Source organism: Echiichthys vipera, assembly GCF_963691815.1.
Source record: "Echiichthys vipera genome assembly, chromosome: 14".
Lineage (NCBI taxonomy): Eukaryota > Metazoa > Chordata > Actinopteri > Perciformes > Trachinidae > Echiichthys > Echiichthys vipera.
This window is the reverse complement of record NC_139839.1, coordinates 26,163,648-26,183,817: the sequence shown is the minus strand read 5'-3', so window position 1 is coordinate 26,183,817 and position 20,170 is coordinate 26,163,648. Positions and strand designations below refer to the sequence as shown.

Genomic DNA, 20,170 nt, shown 5'->3' with positions numbered 1-20,170 from the left:
ACACACACACACACACACACACACACACACACACACACACACACACACACACACACACACACACACACACACACACACACACACACACACTCTGCCTGTCTGTCCAGGATGTCTTGGCACGGGTGAGGGACTGTGGTAGTGTGTGTCTGGCAGAGATCCCAGGGTAATGGCATCTCCTCAGTGCCAGGCTATGAGGAACAAACAGACCATCTGTCCCTCTTCAGGAGCCCAGATGAAATCAACTTATTTATATGGATTATTTCAGGGTTAAATGTGTTTTGTGTATGCAGATTTCTTTTTTTTTTCTCTGATCATGCAAAAGGAAGATTGTGCTCAATGAATAGTGCTTGTGTTCTGATTTTAACTTTGAAGTTAATTGTAGCGGAGTGAGCATGAAGTGATGTCAAGAGATTGAAATTAATACATGAAAGTCTAACATGTTGGGGAAAATAAAATGTTTTTAGTTACCTCATTTCATCGTTCATCATTTTGTCATCTCATCAATAGGCAGACTGACTGGTATCAATAGAAAATCATGTCAAGGACCTCATATACTACTAGTCTATAATACTTTTTCATTGGTATCCACTGGAATTTGATAATGATAGGAATATCATAGTACACAAAGTCTCTCAGTTTAAGGGTGATTTTCAGATTACTACAAGTCATATCTTTTTCATCGAACACCACCAGCAGGTTGATATTTGTGGTTTGGAGTCAAATGCCTTGACCACTATTGGGTGGATCACACTCAAAGCACCGCTATTTGGCAGCTTCAGTGCTGTGTGTGTGGGCTGACGTCGTCTCTCTCTCAGCCGGGGTCGGTCGACTTTCCTTCCTTAGAGGAAGTGTGTTCTTATTGTTATGGTTCCCTTATTTGTTTTAGTTTGTTGTTTTAAAGTCACTTCCTTTTATTCTTTAAGGAAAGTAGTTTTTGGTTAACATTTTGTACAATTGTTTTTGATATATTTTAAACTTCTGTTTGTCTTTATTCTTCTTCCCTTGGTTATTTTGCATAATTTGTTATTCCCCTCATCCCGTAGACTAAACGGAGACGTAACACTGTGTCCATCAGCTTGGCTGGGGACTTCCTGTGTTCTACATCAATACAGCTTATTGTAAATGGAGAGAAACAGTGAAATGCGTAACCGTGGGACCTGATTCTGTTTCCAGTGATGGACTTCAACCTCTGACATCACTTACAAGCAAGGAACTGAAGTGTGCGGAACAGCACCTCAGATGAAACAAACAAATTATTTCAAGTATTATTTTAAGTAATTTTGCAAGCTTGTGAGTGTTGTTATGTCTGTTGTAAAACAATAAAATCAAATACGATGACTTCACCGAGGGCATTTCTGTGTAGAATCAGATCAAAAGGAGCCAAAGTCCACAGAGAACTTCACCACTGAGTTTGACAACTTCAAACGGCTTTCAAAGCATGATGGTGTTCTCAGCTGTCAAGTCACTCCCTTTTATTCCTACACGACATGAATGCAGCAGAACCTGTACCTCAGGCTTCTATGTTCTTCTATCGTCTCCTCTCATTCATCCAGTCCTCACTCACAGCGATGTACTGAGGATTTAATTACGAGTCTCGGCGATCGTTAATCATTGAGAACCCACAATCAATTAATGTGTGAGCCTCCTTGAGTCTTGCAGAGGCTGCGGTGACCTCAGGTGCTGCTTCATACCCAGGAGGAAATTCTGAGCAGAATAGATTTCATTAGCATGGCGTAAGACAATGCTAATGACTGCTAATGGCCTTGCACACTCATTATCATGGGAATCACACCTCACAGATGTGATTTTGCTACATTCCACACCTCTCCTCCTCTCGTAAAAACTCATCATTTGAGTCAACGGTAAAAAATGCCCTCTGTTTAAGTGCTTCAAACTCTGTAATTAAAACTGATGTGTTATGGTGTGGAATATGTTTATCTTGCATGAACTGCATCCTGTTTGACATGGAATAAGAAGTGGTAATAAATATAGAATGAATTAAAATCATTTCAAGGTCATTCCAGGGAAGCTGTGAATTTATAATGACAATAAAAAGTTTAGTTTGGGAATGCAAGTGGAAGTCTTTTATTTAAGTACCTGGAGGTTGGTGATTTGGAAGGTACCGTTTCCCATCAAACTGATTCGACCATCATTTCCCAGGATCCTCTGGCCGTCTTTCTCCCATTGGATGCTGGGGATGGGGTTGCCCATGATGTGGCAGTGCAACTGAATGGTGGAACCAGGAGCTAAAGTGTGATTTGCTGGTCCCTGGCGGATGATGGGCGGGACACGGTCCGACGGTGCTGTAGGGACAGAAAACGAAGTCAGGTGCTATGAGATACAAAGCCATAACTTAACACCTCTTTTTCAGATTTCTTTGTGACTTAAACCTTATGACAGAATTTCAAAATGTAATTCAGTTACAAGCGAGCACAGAAATTTGAACAGTTGTAAATCAATAAATGGTAGAAATAAATAGCTAAAAATAATGGATAAATGGTTGAAATAGTTCCAAATAATGCAATCATGGTTTAAAGGGCTTTGCTAAATGTAGACTGAAGAGTTCAAATATTTAGCTTAACTTAACAGTTAAAACTTTTAGCAAACTCAAAGGAAAACGGTAAAGTAATAAACGGCTGAAAAAGTTAGCTAACTTAAGTATCTATAAGAAAAACATTCAAGTAATAAACGGTTGAAATAGTTAGCTAACTTAAAATTTGGCTACAACAAAAACATTAAAGTAATAAACGGTTGAAATAGTTAGCTACCTTAAAAGTATCCATAAGAAAAACATTAAAGTAATAAACAGATGAAATAGTTAGTTTACTTAAAATCAGTCTATAAGAAAAACACGGTTGAAATACTGTAAGCTAGGTACTTGGGCTTAGTAGCTGTGTAAAACCCACAGAATGCTGCTCTGTACAATTCACAGACATTTTTCCTTACACAAAATCCACTCTTATTATCCATCACAACACCAAAACGCTACAGGGCTGTAAACGCTCTAACAATCATAGGCTAAATGGAAATATTACACCTCACTTTCTGCTTCAAATCCATTACATGTTAAACTATTAATGCTCATTTCTCTGTTTTGCTATTATTGTCCTGGAAGCCATTCTACAGACACATTACAGTCAACAGTTGGCTCCTTTGGGTTACACATCTTCATATCCCAGCCCGTCACTATACGAGACTTCCAATCCCAGAGGCCGTCAAGCCTGCCTCTCTCTGCCCCTGCCCCAGTTCAGCATGCACATTGATGACATGGATTATACTCAGGCAGGTTGAAAGAGTTACCTTCTGTCAGAGTGATGGGCTACTGGAAAGGCTATTGAGTAGTAATTCAAGGGAGGCATAATCATTTTTATCATAGGCCAAAGTGTCTTTTCAACACACTATACCTTTGAGTAAGCATGGCTTATTTGGAACATAGTCTTGGTGGATCATTGACTGTCTCTGTGTATACAAAAATTAGCAGAAACCAAAATGACTAATACGTACATACTTCGATACAATAATAAAATGATTGCAACATCTACTGTATCTCTGCAAGCAATACATTTGAAATGCCATTGCAGTACGTGTGTTAGCCGGGATGCAACACACACATGTCGGTCCCAGACAAATGAATGCTGACAGATTGTTGGAAAAACACTGATTTGCACTAAACTTTGCCAAAACTATGAGAGAATTTGAAGAGATATTTTATTAGCTCAACAAAATGTCAAATGAATAAACTTTGTATGCTTTGTTTACATCAGGTGCACCACTGGGCATCACATCCACAGAATAAGAAGTGGAATGGGCTCATCCCGATTTGATGTGCAGCTCCAATTACTGCTTCTGAACCCAGGCATTTACAATGAATAAATGTCCTAAAGAGAACGCCTGTTTTCTCTTGACCCTTGCGCGCCCACAGCCTTCAAATTCATCACCAAGAAAGTCATGGACATATAAGGCTGCGCTCCCTTTCTTTACGACTGTGACTTCAATGTTAAATGTAAACACGGTGGGATGGGTGTTGCCAACTAGCCATGTTATGCTTAGTTTGGACAGGTCATGTAAATTCCTGCACATTTGTGACTGGTTGCGGAAAGGAGCTGAAGACTGTTTGTAACTGTTCCTACAACTGCAACAGGTGCTCACAAACCCTCAACACGCAATGACTGAGCAAAAATACAACATTTCACTCACCCTATACCGTTTGACATTTGACTTCAGACATGGAGCAGACCCTCATAAGTATTCTGGGCTGTAGAAAGCTCTGATATCATCAGCTAACTGAAGCTAACTGAAAGTCAAAAGGCAATACAGGAGGAGTTAGCTGAAGCTGAACCGAATCCAAGTTTACTCCCTGAATAGCAGAGATGCAGGGGGGGCAGCATATGTTGCAGCGGGGTTATTTGCTTAGAACTATCACCAGTTGTCCCTTTTGATTACATCAGATAAGGACTCCTGCTGTTTGCTCATTTGAGAATGAATATTTTAATTTGAGACGAATTTGAGAGGGCGGCTTTTTGAATTTATATTGCTGCACATGTGAGGGGAGTGGGTTAAATCAACAGATTGTGACAACAGATGAATCAAATATGAAGCCCAAACTGTTAAGTTTAAGATTAGCAAAGAATTGAATGTTTTTTTACCCAACCTCAAACACATGCATAGTGTCTTTTCTTTTTATTTCTTTATGAGGATACACACAATGTAGCTGCAAATGATTATTTTATCAGAAACATTTTCCTCACACATATGCAAAAAATGTCCATATCATTGTATCATCTTGTTCAGTACCGTCTTCTAAAAACCAACAACAATAATCTGCCACACAGTATAAAACAATCACATCTCCTAGCCTGGAAACCAGATGAATCTAGCGCTCATGTTGAGATCTGAAGGACCCATTACATGTCTATGACATGTGGGGCCGGCTTAAAGTGTAATTCTGCGTTATCATCCCATGTTTTTTTCCGGCATTTACATCCATCAAATAAGCTATCGAGGCAGTTTTGTGTAACAACTATTAGCCGGACGTGGCTAACACTGATTAGCTCGGGGCAGTACAGTGAAGGCATTCAAATGGCTTTGTTTAACCACTAATACTGCTCATTGCTCTGAGCTTAAACTGTCTCGATGGCTTATTTGATGTATATAAAGCCGAAAAAAAACATAGGATAATCACACCTAGTCTAGTGCAGCCTACTAGGATCATGAAACTCAGATCAAACAACTAGACAGAACTGATCAATTACTGTGTTACTGTATTACCTATATCTCCACTAAAATGTTTTCAGAAACACGTCATCATTTTCTTTCTGGCTTCAAAATCGCACCAATCCCTGCCTCGACTTGTGCCCGGTGCTACGTCGTTTGGTTGCACTGATTGTTTGTAGGTCATGTTTGGTTGCTCTGATGGTTTTAAGTCTATCTAAGTAGTTCCAGAGGCAGTTTGCCCTGCACAACTGCTAACACCCCTTGGACATCAGAATATCCAGAATAATACACATTTACAAATTAGTCTGGTGATGCCAGGGCACTCAGAACAACAACCATGGAGTCTCTAATATGATCACTACTTACTGCTCTTTCCCTATTTAGTTTGTGTCATCAGGTAACTGTAATCCTGTAACTCCACAGTGTGTTTACACTCACCACTTTCCACCTCGAGCAGGGCTTTAGTCAGGATGCTGCCGGCCACACTGATGGCCTGGCAGATGTAATAGCCGGAGTCTTCCACTTGCACGTCGGTGATGGTGAGCTCACCACTCAGCGACACAGAGAAACGGCCGGCCAGTGATGGCTCCTGGATGGGGAACAGCAAGATCTGGAGAAGAGGAACATTAGAAAGATTAGTCTTTCTATTTGGTTTCTTCACCATTTGCACATTCATCACCTTAAGATTCAGTTTGAAATTGAAACCAATCTGACGTACATTAAAGTATTAATCATAATTTATGTTAACTTGTGGGTATTTATTTTAAATGAGTTTGACACACAGTCTTTCATGTGTTTGTGTTTTAGGGTTAGAGGTTTTAGTGAACTGAAATTGAGAGAAACCCTCAAGCTACAAATGTCATATTCAAATATAAGGTGTTCCACTTGCAGCTTTATTAGGAATTTGAATTTAAATTTCATAATATGAATTAGTAAATGTAGCTTTCTTGAATGTTCAAGGATAAGAGCTTTTGTTAGCTTGTGTTGACATGTTCATAGAGAAAATAGTTTCTTTGAGTCACTTGGAAATAAAGGCATGGGGAATAGTTTTTAACCGTTTGAATGCAGTGTAAAGAAAGAAAGGAGAGAGCAGTGATTGACCATGGACAGATTGATGAACTGAGACCTCTCATTCAAATGGCAGACCTTGAAAGTGTATCTCTTTGGGCAGATGACAATGTGCAAAACTAAAATGGAGGAACAGAAAAAGAAATGGAGTGCATGCAAAAGAGACATGCCATTGAGGGATAGATGGAGGAACTGCAGCACAGGGGATGAGGACGGGGTCTGGCTTGCTGCAAAAGAGCTACTGCATATTATACCAGTGATAACCAGAGGTTCTTGTACCCCAAGGGCTACTTCTGCTGTTGATGGGGGTACCTGCAAAGATTGTGGAGCAGCTCAACTGATTTGAAAAATAGAAATTAGGATTTTTCGTTAAAAAAAAACATGTATGCTGAACACTACATGTTGCAGTTATGTTGGTGAAAACTAGTTAGAAAGCAAGCCCAGAAGTTTTTAAGTTTTTAAATAGATAAATGTTATAATGAATAGGATAAGTAGATACAATTAATGGATAAACAGGTGAAATAGTAAAAAAAAAAAATCACGATTTAAAAATAAAAGCAGACTGAACTGTTCAAATAATGAGCTTAACTTACCAACGGTTAAAACAATTAGCTAACTTAAAAGTAGGCTATTCGAAAAACATGAAGGTAATAAACAGTTAAATTAGTTAGCTAAAGTAATTAGCTTATTATTGGATACAATTTAAATATTGAGCTAAAAGTAATGCACACATGGTTAAAATAGTTAGCTAACTAAAGAGTAGGCTATTAGACAAATGGTAAAGTAATAAACAGTTGAAATGGCTTGAAGTATACTGGACACGGGTAAATATTAAGCTAAAAGTAATGGATAAACTGTTGATATAGTGAGCTAAAAGAAGCTAACGCATAAACTAGCACAATACTGACAGATCAACTGTATGAAAAAATTAAGTGTCCACTTTTACATAAAGAAGAGCGTTATACATTTGGAACATGCTTTGAAAGTTGATGAAAGGGTGGGTGAGTTCATCTGACAGGGTTGTGAGGGTGCCTTAGACCACAAAGGTTGGTAACTACTGTATTACACCGTGCACTGCAACACATTATTGTATCTTACAAAATCATTTTCAGCACTGGTTGCTATTGTGCACTCAGCAGTAAAAATAAATAAAGAAAGAAAACAAATGGTGTGCTGTGCATGGAACTCATTTATTTAATTACATCCACACCATGCAGAAGCTCAGCTGTTTATCCTTGAGCCTCTCTACTTTTCTTTTTCATTCGTCTGTATGAAATATTGTATTTTCTGGGTATTTCACTAAAAGACAACACGCTATCCACATACTTCCTCTCCTCCTCCGCATCCTTTCTTACTCCTCTTTATCTCTCTCCTCCACTCTTGTTCTTCCTCTCCCACACATTCTCCAGGCCTCCTCCAATCTTCCCCCTCTAATCTGTACCTGGGAGCCATGCTGCAGGCACCCACGCACTCTCGTCAGGCCTTTCAGTACATTCCAACAGGCTGCAGTGCTTATCACACGCTCGTCTTTCTCACACTCATACTTATGCACACGCACACGCACATGCACGCGCACATGCACATGCACACGCACACTTTGGTGAATAATACCTTGTGTGGTTGATGGGAAAATGAGGTGTGTATGAATGTGTGGTTGTGTGAGTGTGTGTGTGAGTGTGAGAGAGAGATAGGGAGAGAGTCACCCTAGCACTAAACTACAGCCCACAGTGATGACAGTAAAGAACATGACAGTGAGAAGAGGAGGAAGGCTCCCTCTAAAGCACATATGTATCAGAGTGGCATGTGAAGAAGAGCATCCTAACAGTATTGGCTGGTTTGTTAATCACTGTGTGTATCACTGCTAAGAAATAGCTCTAATATTCAAATCATTCAAATGTTTTAATTGAGTCACATAAAGTCATGTAATGGTCAATGAAATGTTACATACTGTAGTGTCAGGAATGGGGAGTTTCCCAGCCAGTTCAGATCCCTATCCCAGACTATTCCAATGGATATGACTTTTCTAGGATGTCTAAGGGTACATCCACACCATCGAAAAACAAAGTTTTTTGATCGAGACCACTTTGCCTCGACTCAAACCTTCCCATCCTGGGACCCGGTTTCAAAAGATCCCATTTACAGGCCCTGATAACGCCAGCTGCATGTGGATGGACGAACAAAACCAGACTAAAGTTGTGCGGTTAAAGGAAAACGCGTCTCCGTGTGGACGACCCTGAATATATGATAACTTCCATCTGACTCCACCCACATGCACATTTTTGACTGGGTGTCCTAAAAGAGATACGTTATGCATTACGCATAGTTTTGGAGAATGTCCGATGTCCGATGCTCCCCTCCACCAGAGAGACAGGCTAAACACTAATGCCATCACACAGAGCTGGAGTAAAATGGGTGAAGGTTGTCTATAAATCCATTAGTTCTTCATCATCTAAAGTGGACTGCAGAAGAGCCACACTTCCTTTTTCAGCAAGCATGGCTGACTGCGAGGCCAAGAGGAAGTGTAAGGCAACATTTAATCATGAAACATGAAATTATATATATATATATATATATATATGTACATGTTAAAATATCATATGAAAGATTTATAGCTTTTACTCAGAAAAACTCTGTCCATTGGAATAGATGGGAGATCTGAATGTCACCAGAATGGAAAAAGGGAAATGAATATGGAAATACTATTTTATTATTCTGACTCTTCTGATTGACTGTTCTCATGATATAATCAGTTTTTAATGCATCCTTTTGATTGTGTAAACAGAATATTCAACTCAGGACGGACCCTTCTTTTTCATTCAATTGTTTGATATATTCTATGTATATATGCAATGTCTTTTAAAGCACCACTATATTAATCGATCTATCAGCTAAGCATTCATGAAAAATAGATAAATGTATTTACTTGTCATTTTCAGTGTTGACGGTTTCCCGTGATGCCATACTGAAGTATTGTACTCATTTCTAAGTACATTTATAGTAGAAATCCACCATGACAAAATTTTTGGGTGTTTGGAACATCAACAGTTTCTATTAATGAACACTGTTGAGAGGTGTTTTCACATTGGACTGCACTCAACCAAGAGCTCTCTGTCTCTGTTTCAATGTCATCGTGATAACAATATTTTGTACATTTTGATTTATTCATTTGTTTACTTCAAACTGCAGTGAACAGCAAGTGCAACACATCCCTCTGGATGGATCATTTTCAACTTTCAAGATGGATCTGAACTTATTCTGAACTCTGAATTCAAATGCTTTCCAAAGCAAACTGTATTAGTTAAACTGCTCTTCGCACTGGAACCCCACACTCAAAGCATGTTTCATAAAGGATGGAACTGACTCTTATTATGTTCTATGCTTTATGTTATGATAATGCTGTATTTATATATATATATAATTTATATATTGTTTTTTTAAATAGGAAACAATGTATATTGTAAAGGAGATAATGAATCTCAAGAGACTTTCTAGTTAAGGAACGGTGAAATAAAAATAAATATTACGTTTTTTCTGGTCTTTTAAGAGTAGCATTTCCCAACACTGAAAACGAAAACTATGCATAATATTGGTATCCTTAGAAACAGTGTAGTCCAACCAACAAAGACCTCTCAACAGTGTTCATACATAGAAACTGTATTGTTTTTGTATTGTTTTAAGTCCAGATCAAGTGAAATCACACACACTCCCATTCTTGGCATCACAGCATGTGATATTTCTAAAACATTTACATGACTTTATGTCACGAACTCATCTAAAATATTTCCAACCAGACACATATGAAAGGAACGTGAAACAATTATATGTACAGTCTGATAAACACAGCAGCCAATTTCTAGTCATGTATATGTGGCCCTGAATAAGTTCAGACCCATCACATCCCTGTGCTGGCAGTGAGGTAAGAGTCTAATGTTGGCTGTAGGTGACACAATATTTGGTCCACAGCCTGGTGATGGCCACAGGCTGAAACATTTGTACTGTATAATAAAGTGTTGCTGGGACTTCATACCTTATACTTCTCGGCTGACTTCCTTCTCTATGCACCATGTAAGAAGGTGAAGTTGCGTCTATAGTACCTTAAATGCGCTGTCGCCATCTAACCCAGATATATATAGTTGTACAATATATTTGGATAAATGCAGTATATTATTGTGATGTGGCCCATTTGTATAATTACCTCCCATGGTTCCGATATTCTAACTCCTTTTTATGATAGTACAGAAACTATTACCAGTGGGAGCCCTGTCAAACATGAGGCAACCTGCCACTCCAACATCGTGCTCCAATACACCAACTGTCAGACACAAATTGACTGTGAGACCCTAATGGATGCCTCAGAGGGCAGAAGCGATGACATCCTAAAATAGCAGTTTCAGAGTTGATTTTAATGCAATTCACAAGACGTTTCTGACCTGGCTGCCTTCCTTTTGCCAAAAAACAGCTGGCGGAGGGTTTCCTTTGGTGCCACAGAGGAAGGTTACGGTGCGACCCGGAGCTGTGATCTGGTCCCGTGGTCGAACCACAATCTGTGGCGGCACTGCAACACAGAGAACGGAGAGCAATCGTTATCAGCGCACAATAGAAATGAAGTCTTTGTGTGTGTTGAGTGAGTTTAATACAGTGAGAACGTGCCAGCAGTGACAAGAGGGTGGAAAGGACAATGACATTAATCATGCTTGATAATCAACCCTGATGCTTTAAAGCTACTCATGAAATCCCTTAAAGTTGCACTCCGTAAGATTTCCATCTAGTTAATTGCCTTTTAAGTTCCTATCTATCAAATAGTGAGTTAAAACAATGGTGACTGATCATATGACCCACTAATGAAAGCACTTGTTGCCTTTTTTTGTCAATATCTGTGGCTGTGGAGACATTCCAGATAGATATTCTAGCTGTGACTAAGCCTCCGTGTTGGTGACTCTGCTGACAGCAGTTGGTCTGTCGGCCCAGATCACCAATGGTTATGCTGCGTTCACTTGTAATTGGATATCGGGAACCTCAACTTCTGAGTCAGGCTTGTAGTAAGGGCAGAAGTGTAATAGGAAAATGTGCGATTATGGATTTAAGAGGGGAACGTATAGGGGATGGACTGGAAGTAGAGAGGTGAATGTGTTTCAATAAAGTTTCCTCAAGAGCAAAAACAATAAATCAATGAATAGTCAACACAAAGTGACCGTGACCGTGACAAGATGGAGGCTCTGAAAGAACATACTCATCTGCAGTTAAATCTTACTGCCACAGAGGCCACTAGAAACAAGGCATCTCAATTCTTATGGAGTAATCCACGGTTTTAGCAAAGAAGCAATTCGAAGAAAGTATTCAAAGAAGTATCCGTCACACACTTGCACAGAAATCTGAGTCACATGGGTCCAATGGAGGAAATTTATCATCAATAATAACTGACCCAAAATAAAGCAATAAGGTTAATTTGAGCTTCTCCTTTACTGTAAAATCAGGCCAAAAAAGCCTCTACAAAATAGATCATCTGTGACCTAGATGCTTACTGCCTAAACTATATGCCATGGTAATCAATCTCCTAGGCTTGGGTGGAGAGCCTATCAAAGAAGACCAGCCCAGCACCCACAGGAGCCTGGATTCAGGGTTTGTGGGTCACCTTTATGATCCCAGGCACCGGGCTAATCAGATGTCTTTGAACACACACACACACACACACACACACACACACACACACACACACACACACACACACACACACACACACACACACACACACACACACACACACACACACACACACACACACACACACACACACACACACACACACACACACACACACACACACACACACACACACACACACACACACACACACACACACACACACACACACCTTTGATTTCTATTGATTCTGTAGCAAGTGACAGGCCTTCCTCCACAGAGGGGGTGTGAATGCATAATGATGCCCTCCACCAGTCCTAATTGATTTCTCATCTTCACACCTGATCTCCTGCTTCTCATTCATTCTCTGTCTCAATTAGTTTTGAGAGAAACCGAAAGAGAAAGAGAGAGACAGCGGTGGACAACCTTCCTAAGGAAAAGACAAATAACGGTAAAAAATAAAACAACCACTAAACAGCTGGTGTTTCCATCCGTATTTTCTTACGTGAAATATAGAAAACGTTTATTTAAAAAAACCTGCAAATTCTCAGACCGGTGAAAAGTAGTTACATATGGTGTTCAATGTTGCTGTGTGCCCTCCTTAAAATCTACACTGATGTAAACATGCCTTTTCATATATTTAAATCCAATGAATGACGTCTCCAGTGATAGAAAGATACAGAGTGAAAGGAAATAGAAACCGGACTATAACAAGCGTTATCTTGTGCCGCTTCAATTTATCCACCTGATGCAATTACACTTGAAGAAAATGCTTGCTCCAATTTCTCTTACATTGTGTTGAGAGGCTTAAGAGTCGGATTGGATTCTTAAAGGAGGAGAAAGCAGCAGGGACACCAAGATCAACAGAGAAAAACGGAGGGTCAAAACAGAAAAACAGACAGGTCCATAAAGAACTCACCGTTCTGTAGAAATCGCTTGATTGGCTACAGCCTAAATCTAGAGTCACCCTCACCAGGTATTTCAATGTTCCTTCCTATTTGAAGCAGCTTTTGTTTCCATGTAGACCTTCATATCCACCCAGACATATACAGTATCCCTTTTCTTTGTCCCTCCAGTTATCAAATAAGTTAGATGCAGATCATTAAAATACAAAGCTCCTTCAGATTGGAATAATCTCCCTGCTTTCCTGCTGCTTCAGGACATCTTTATCTTCTCTTTAATGTGTGTGCACTGCCAATATTCTGTTATTTGTGCTGAAGAAAAAGGGATTCAATTGCTCTTTAGGCTCTTGTAATTGAATTAGTAGCCGGGTCATTGTATAATATCCATTTTTCTTGATGAACAGCTGAGGGCAAGCCGTCTCTATCTGTCTATGCTTTTTAGTTGTGCATCAAATTTTTCAGAAAACCTGATGTGAATATTTTTACTGAATAGTGTTAGGGCGCACTCACTACTGTCCATCCGTACCGTGCCCCGTACCGGCCCAGGCCCGTTTGTACTTACACTACCTGGGCCTCGGCGGATGCTGCATATACGTCATCACGCCGTAACACGTCACACGCATTGATGACATCATCGCGATGCATCGCTTTGTTTACAAATCTTTCCATAGACCTCAGAGTTTTTGTGCGTCTTGTCCGACTGTTTTTGAATATTTTCATCGACCAAATCTGCAGTAAACATTCCACTTCCTCATCACACCAACGTGAACCTTTCGCCTCCATTGTTTTAAATGTCCGCGCATGGTCCGTCTTTTTTTTTTTCTATGTCCGAACAGGCGCACATAAAATGATGTCAGAGCTGCCGTAGGCGTCGTGCTCGTGCTCGAACACACTCGTGTTTGTACATGTGCAGGGGTGCTTTACAAAAGCCCACCTCTCCCAAACAGTCCGTGGCCGGCAAGCAGGCTGCAGCTAGGCCCGGTGTGGTTGCACTCACACTGGTCAAACGAACTAGACTTTACCCGTAAAACCTGTTTTGGCACGGTACGGATGGACAGTGTTAGTGCGACCTTAGAGGATAGTAGATACCAGGATAGTAGGATAGCCCGATGCAAGCTTTATTTCATGCCTTGCATACACATCTTATTCCCCTGCCCTTTGGTACCCTAAGAGCGTGATCACACTATCCTTTTGGCCGCGGCCAAAACCGGTTTTTCAGCTAAAGTCTAGTACCTTTAAGTAGTGTGAGCGCACCCGCTCCGCGCTCAACTGGGGCCAGCTGGCCCTCCACGGCCCGCTTGAAAGAGGTGGGCTTTAGCGGAGCCGTTTGCACATGTACGAGCACGAGCGTGCGCACGTGTACGCGCACGAGCACGAGCCCTACGGCAGTAGCGTTATGTCCGCCTGTTCGGACATGTAAATAGAAGGACGGACCATGCGCGGACATTTAACAACAACAACAATGGTGGTGAAAGGTTCATGTTGGTGTGGTGCGGAGGTGGAGTGTTTACTGCAGATTTGGTCGGATGAAAATATTCAAAAACAGTCGACAAGACGCACAAAATCTCCGAGGTCTATGGAAAGATTTGTAAACAAAGCCACACACGCGATCAATGCGCGTGACGTGTTACGGCTTGAAGGCGTACGGACAGCAAGAAGCATTGGCCGAGGCCCGGGTAGTGTGAGTACAAACGGGGCTGGGGCGCGGGGGGGAGAGGGAGGGGGGACAAGTACCCTAAAGTCCGGGTCTCGGTCCGGGAGGACAGTGAGAGCACGCCCTAAAGACTGCATCCACCTGGGCCCCTTCACACAGCAGGAAGGGATCCATGTGTCAGCCTCACAATGAACCACAGCCAAGGGGCTCTTGGCCATGCAGGGCAGGGTCATGTCGCGGGATCAAAAGTGATCAACTGATGCGACCCTACATGTCAAAGCCCAAACATGCTGCCAGTGGTTTGTACTAGAGATGCACAGATCTGATAACCGGATCAGATATCGGCTTAGATATTGACTAAGGGCACTTACAGCCCAGGCGCGCTTGCCGGGCGCGGCCCGGTCGAGAGAGGTAGGCTTTTGTAAAGCACGGATGCGCATGTACGGGTACGAGCATGAGCATGGACGGCGGCCCTGTGTCTGTTCCCTGTGACGGACATTTGTGCACTCACATTGGACAGTGTGAGTGTGCCCTAATTAGCTGGATTAGATATCGGATGAATGAGGCCGATCCAGTGTTCCAATCCAGTCATTTTTATTTATTAATATCATACACAGTAATACAGTTACTGTGATGTAGTAACTTCAGTTCTATGTTTGCAGCAGCGGTTAGGGTTTACATTACATTTGAAAATATCTGTAGTGCACTTTACATGGAAGTGTGATTTATTTATTCTTGCTTCTAATTTGTTAATAAATAGTATTAAGTGCGTTTATATCTGTGTTAATTTGTTCCCTTTATTTTAACAATGCTAAATGTTTATGTCAAGCCTGATGCCTTCACTCACATGGACAGGTTCACGCTTCATTCAACAGTAGGATCGGATCGTTGTCAGGTATCAGCCGATACGCTCAGCACAGGTATTTGATTGGATCAGAAAAAACTGGATCGGTGCATCTCTAGTTTGGATGTGAACCACAGATCAGTGGCACTGAGCCCCTGCTTCCACGTCCCTGCCATCTCAAGGACAGAATTCCTGTCAAGGCTGATGCAAGGCCTGAAATATTACAGAAATGCAGTGTAATATACTCACTTCTTATGTAATGCGACACCAGGCTTGTGCACATGCAGATGTGATGAAAACACAGGAGTAAAGACACTGTACTATGCTAAGAAGGCCTTTTGACAAAAAACTTGTCAACACCTGAACATGTTCCCCTCGCGCCTGACACAATGCCATAACTTTGACCCAAATTCAGTGACAGCTTGGAATATTCAGGCTATTAAAATGCCGTTTTTTTGGTGTGCTACACAGCCCTGTCTAGAGAATAACAATGTTTGATTTGAAGAGGCAAGCCGGCACGTTGCCTGAGGCTGTAATAAATAATTAGCAATAATGGGTGCACTCGGCGCGACACTGAGCTTTAGATTTGGGGCAGGGAGAAACATCAGCATCCTCAACAGGGAGATGGATTGTAACAGAGCAACTGAAATATACATGACAAAAATCAGCAAACAATGCCTGCATGTCATGGAAGCTATTTGCACAGCATGTCGCTCGTACAGTAATTTAGTATTCTGCTGCTAGCTTTTAGGTATGACAGCTTTGGTTGTTCAAAGAGCCCTTAAAAAAGGCCAAAAGACTGTCACTGCTTATCAAACACCACGGAACCTGCACTTTCCAATTTTATAAAATATATAGCCGAACCTGCAGAAATGGCATATAATCTGATAACTGCGGGGGGGCAGTGTGAGGGAGGTAAATTGGGAAATGTCTAAATAAAGAATGGAACACTTGAGAAAGGAATTTAAAGGTGCCTGGAGACTTCTTTTATATGCTGGATAGCTGACAACACATACCAAGGCTAACATGCCAGGAGGAAGAAAAAATAAACATGGACTGCAAGTTTATGGCAAATGGACTTGTACTTCTATAGCTCCTTTCTAGTCTTCTGACTACTCAAGGTGCTTTCACACTACTTGGTGGACATCTACATACCATCTTATCCAATCTAAACATTCACACTACTTTTACACACCCATGCGCAGCACGGGGTTCAGTGTCTTGACCAAGGACAGTTCGACATGCAGACCGGGGAACCTGGGGATCGAACCGCGGATCTCTCGAACGGAGAGAGTGGCAGAGTGGACAACCCACTCTTCTTGTGTGTGTGATTAAATGTTCTCTTAAATCCTGCAACTTTTTAATTTGGCCATTTAAAGTTTAAAGTTTAAAGATCGTAGAACCTCTGAGTGTGTGTTTGAAAAAGGGAGCGAGGGAAAACAGAGAGGGGAAGAGATGGTGGATGGATCCTTCCCCCCATTCCACCTCCATGCCTTTTACAGTGGGACGGTAGGGCGTAATAACGGTGCAAAAGCCCTGCAACTCACAGGCATTGTGAAAGGGGCTTTGGATAATGTTGCACGGGAATTTTCCCGTATGATTTAAAACTATTTTTTTGCTATCTTTTGTTCAGCCTCCTTGCACAAATATGCTTTCATTTTTCATGTTCCATTCTCTTTAACGCCATTCCATAGCAATCTTTTTCTGTACACAATTTATATTGTTTTTGGGTTAACTATTCCTTTACTCAACCCTTAATTTGCCATAAGCACAGTCTTCCCTAAACTTAACACACGATAGGGTTAAGTTTAAAGTTTTTGGAAGGAACATAGTAAAAGGAAGACCGTCATGAACAAAATAGAAAAGACAAATGTTTCAGCCGGCTCAGCTGCTCACCACAGACTGTGTTCCCAATAACACAGATCACAGTGCAATTTGTTCCACTGCTGTTGTACGAACACGGTGTGTTGCTCAATCACATAGCAAAGGCAGACAAAGTGCTTACCACCAAACCACCCACACACACACACACACACACACACACACACACACACACACACACACACACACACACACACACACACACACACACACACACACACACACACACACACACACACACACACACACACACACACACACACACACACACACACACACACACACACACACACACACACACACACACACACACACACACACACACACAGCAGGAGTCTCTCAGGGGCAACGATGTGACAGGCAGCTGTCACAGTCCCACACTGATGCAGACAGCCTGTTTCACACACGTACGCTTGAGTAAACACACTCTCACGCTGCTGATGCTGATGCTGCATTCAGCCTCATCCTTTCGTATAAACCATCTCTTTCTCACACACAAACACACACAGTTTTTCCTGATGCCGTTTGCTTTATGAAATGATGAGTGAGGAGGAGGTTATTTCCTCAGCATAATGTATTATAGATGGATCATAATTCATCTCTTTAATTTGGAGTGGGACCTTTGTGCCCAGAACTCCTGCCTATTTTCCAACATCAATATATAAATTATAGGGTTTGGTACAGCTTGAAATAGACTGAGTAGAAGTTATAGAAGCAGTGCTGTAATTCTTGCTTTTTGTCTAAGCACCCACAGGCAGGAAAGAGAAGTTAACCCTCCCCACAGGGTAGCTGAAAGCATAAGGTTCAAAATGAAGGTCTCCCTGCCTCCTGTCTGAAAATACAATATGTAAAGAATTATTCATCTAAATGTGTATAACTCACAAATGTGTTCCTTCCCTCTACCATTTTCTTATTTTTTCTTTCCCATCCTTGCTTATTTTTTCTCAAAGGCTGGCAGCATATTTACAGACAGGATTGACTCAAGACTCATGTTGTCTGAATACATATCAAGTCAGTGACAACACTGCAAGAGAAGCTCAGCTTCCCCTAAAATGTCACCAAAAACCCCCAAAAAAGGTGGTGAAATATGTACTGCTGTGTGTACATTTCATTGACTAAATACACGCTAGAAAGCCTTCATCTTTTGTTCAGAATCAGCTCCTTATCACAGGTAACCGGGGCAACTTCCTTCTCATTCATCCCCACACCTCCACAGCGCTTTACAAAGTCGGATGCTCAGCTTCTACTGACTTCAATTGGGAAGCATAGAGCGGGTTGTTCCACTTCAGCCAAACTAGACACTCATTGGATAAATGCTGGGCCTTGTCCCGCCAATCAGATGCTCAGCATCTCTGGTGGTCTATGGGACAGTGGGCTTGCGACACCGGACGCTCGGCTTCTGCATGATGATTGGATGAGCTGTCTGAGGCGGAATCCTTTTTTGATTGACAACTAAACGAACGAATCAGCGATCTTGAAGAATAAACATCCAGTGGAGCATTTTCCAAGTTTTTCATTCCGTTGTTCTGAACTGATCCGGAGACTTTACCGATCCCCCAGACTTCACAGTAGCCTGGTGCAGCAGCTCCAGCTGGGCCAAGGCCGTTTAAGCAGCCTAGCTCTGCTGGCCATTGAGAGGACATTGGTCAAGTCCCTGGAAAAGACGCCTAGTTGGTACGACAAGGTCACAGATCATTTTCTTGAAAAGGAACGAAGGGTAGAATTTACATATATGGAAAATGAGCTTCCCCTCCCTGAAAGATCAGCAGCCGCAACTGTATTAAGTCCTGTTTTGTAATTTAGTAAGCATACCAGTGTAATACGAAGCAAATAAAGTTTTACTTTGGTGCTCAGTGACTACAGGAAGCAACTAGGCTGGGAAGCAAAAGGATGTCCTGACTGTTACTAGGCATGCTTGATATGTTAGTCTGAGTTCTTGTAGTGGCAGTGATAGAACAAGCTCATTTGTTATTCTGACATATGTCAATAGGGAAATCCTGGTCAGGTAACACCATCTAAGGGCGCACTCACACTGTCCTTCCGCACCGCGACCCGGGCTTTAGGGTACTTGTCCCCCCTCCCTCTCCCCCCGCGCCCCAGCCCCGTTTGTACTCACACTGCCAGGGCCTCGGCCAATGCTTCTTGCTGTCCATACGCCATCACGGCGTAACGTCACACGCATTGATCGCGTGTGTGTGGCTTTGTTTACAAATCTTTCCACAGACCTCAGAGTTTTTGTGCATCTTGTCAACTGTTTTCGAATATTTTCATCCGACCAAATCTGCAGTAAACACTCCACCTCCGCATCACATCAACGTGAACCTTTCACCGCCATTGTTGTTGTTGTTAAATGTCCGCGCATGGTCCGTCCCTCTATTTTCTATGTCCGAACAGGAGCACATAACGCTACTGCCGTAGGGCTCGTGCTCGTGCTTGTACACGTGCGCACGCTCGTGCTCGTACATGTGCAAACTGCTCCGCTAAAGCCCACCTCTTTCAAGCGGGCCGTGGGCGCTGTCGGCTGTTATGCGCGGAACGGGTGCACTCACACTGCTTAAACGTACTAGGCTTTAGCTGAAAAAACGGTTTTGGCCCGGAACAGAACGACAGTGTGAGTGCGCCCTAACATGCACCCAGCCTGATGAGGGGAAATGTTCACGTTCTCCTTTTGGCCCTCTGACATTTTCTGTGTTTTTGTGATTGTTGTGGCTTAATTTCAGTGATTGGGCACACCCCACCTATTTATTTATTAGCAACATTGCACTTGCTCTTCTCTGAATATTATATTGTATTACTTTAGTACGCTAACTTCCCAGAGGTCATTTTGTTTAATCTTGAGTCTTTAGGGGCTGTACTGAACATACAGAACATTAATATAGCCAGAAACAAATATCTTCTATGTAAACACACCGTGTCGTAATGGTGTCCTGAGCAGAGAATGGTGTCACTCTCCCTCTGTGTGTGTTG

General features: G+C 41.8%; 1 protein-coding gene across 1 annotated transcript in view; it reads right to left on the bottom strand.

The window, feature by feature from the left end:
* Nucleotides 1-20,170, bottom strand: part of robo3 (roundabout, axon guidance receptor, homolog 3) — a gene marked incomplete at its 5' end in the record, with an annotated part of 198,885 nt that overhangs the window by 30,918 nt on the left and 147,797 nt on the right. The window contains 3 exons of the mRNA XM_083926692.1: nt 2,098-2,303; nt 5,653-5,824; nt 10,713-10,837. Of these exons, the coding sequence (XP_083782818.1) occupies nt 2,098-2,303; nt 5,653-5,824; nt 10,713-10,837 (503 nt within the window). The remainder of the gene's footprint in view (nt 1-2,097; nt 2,304-5,652; nt 5,825-10,712; nt 10,838-20,170) is intronic.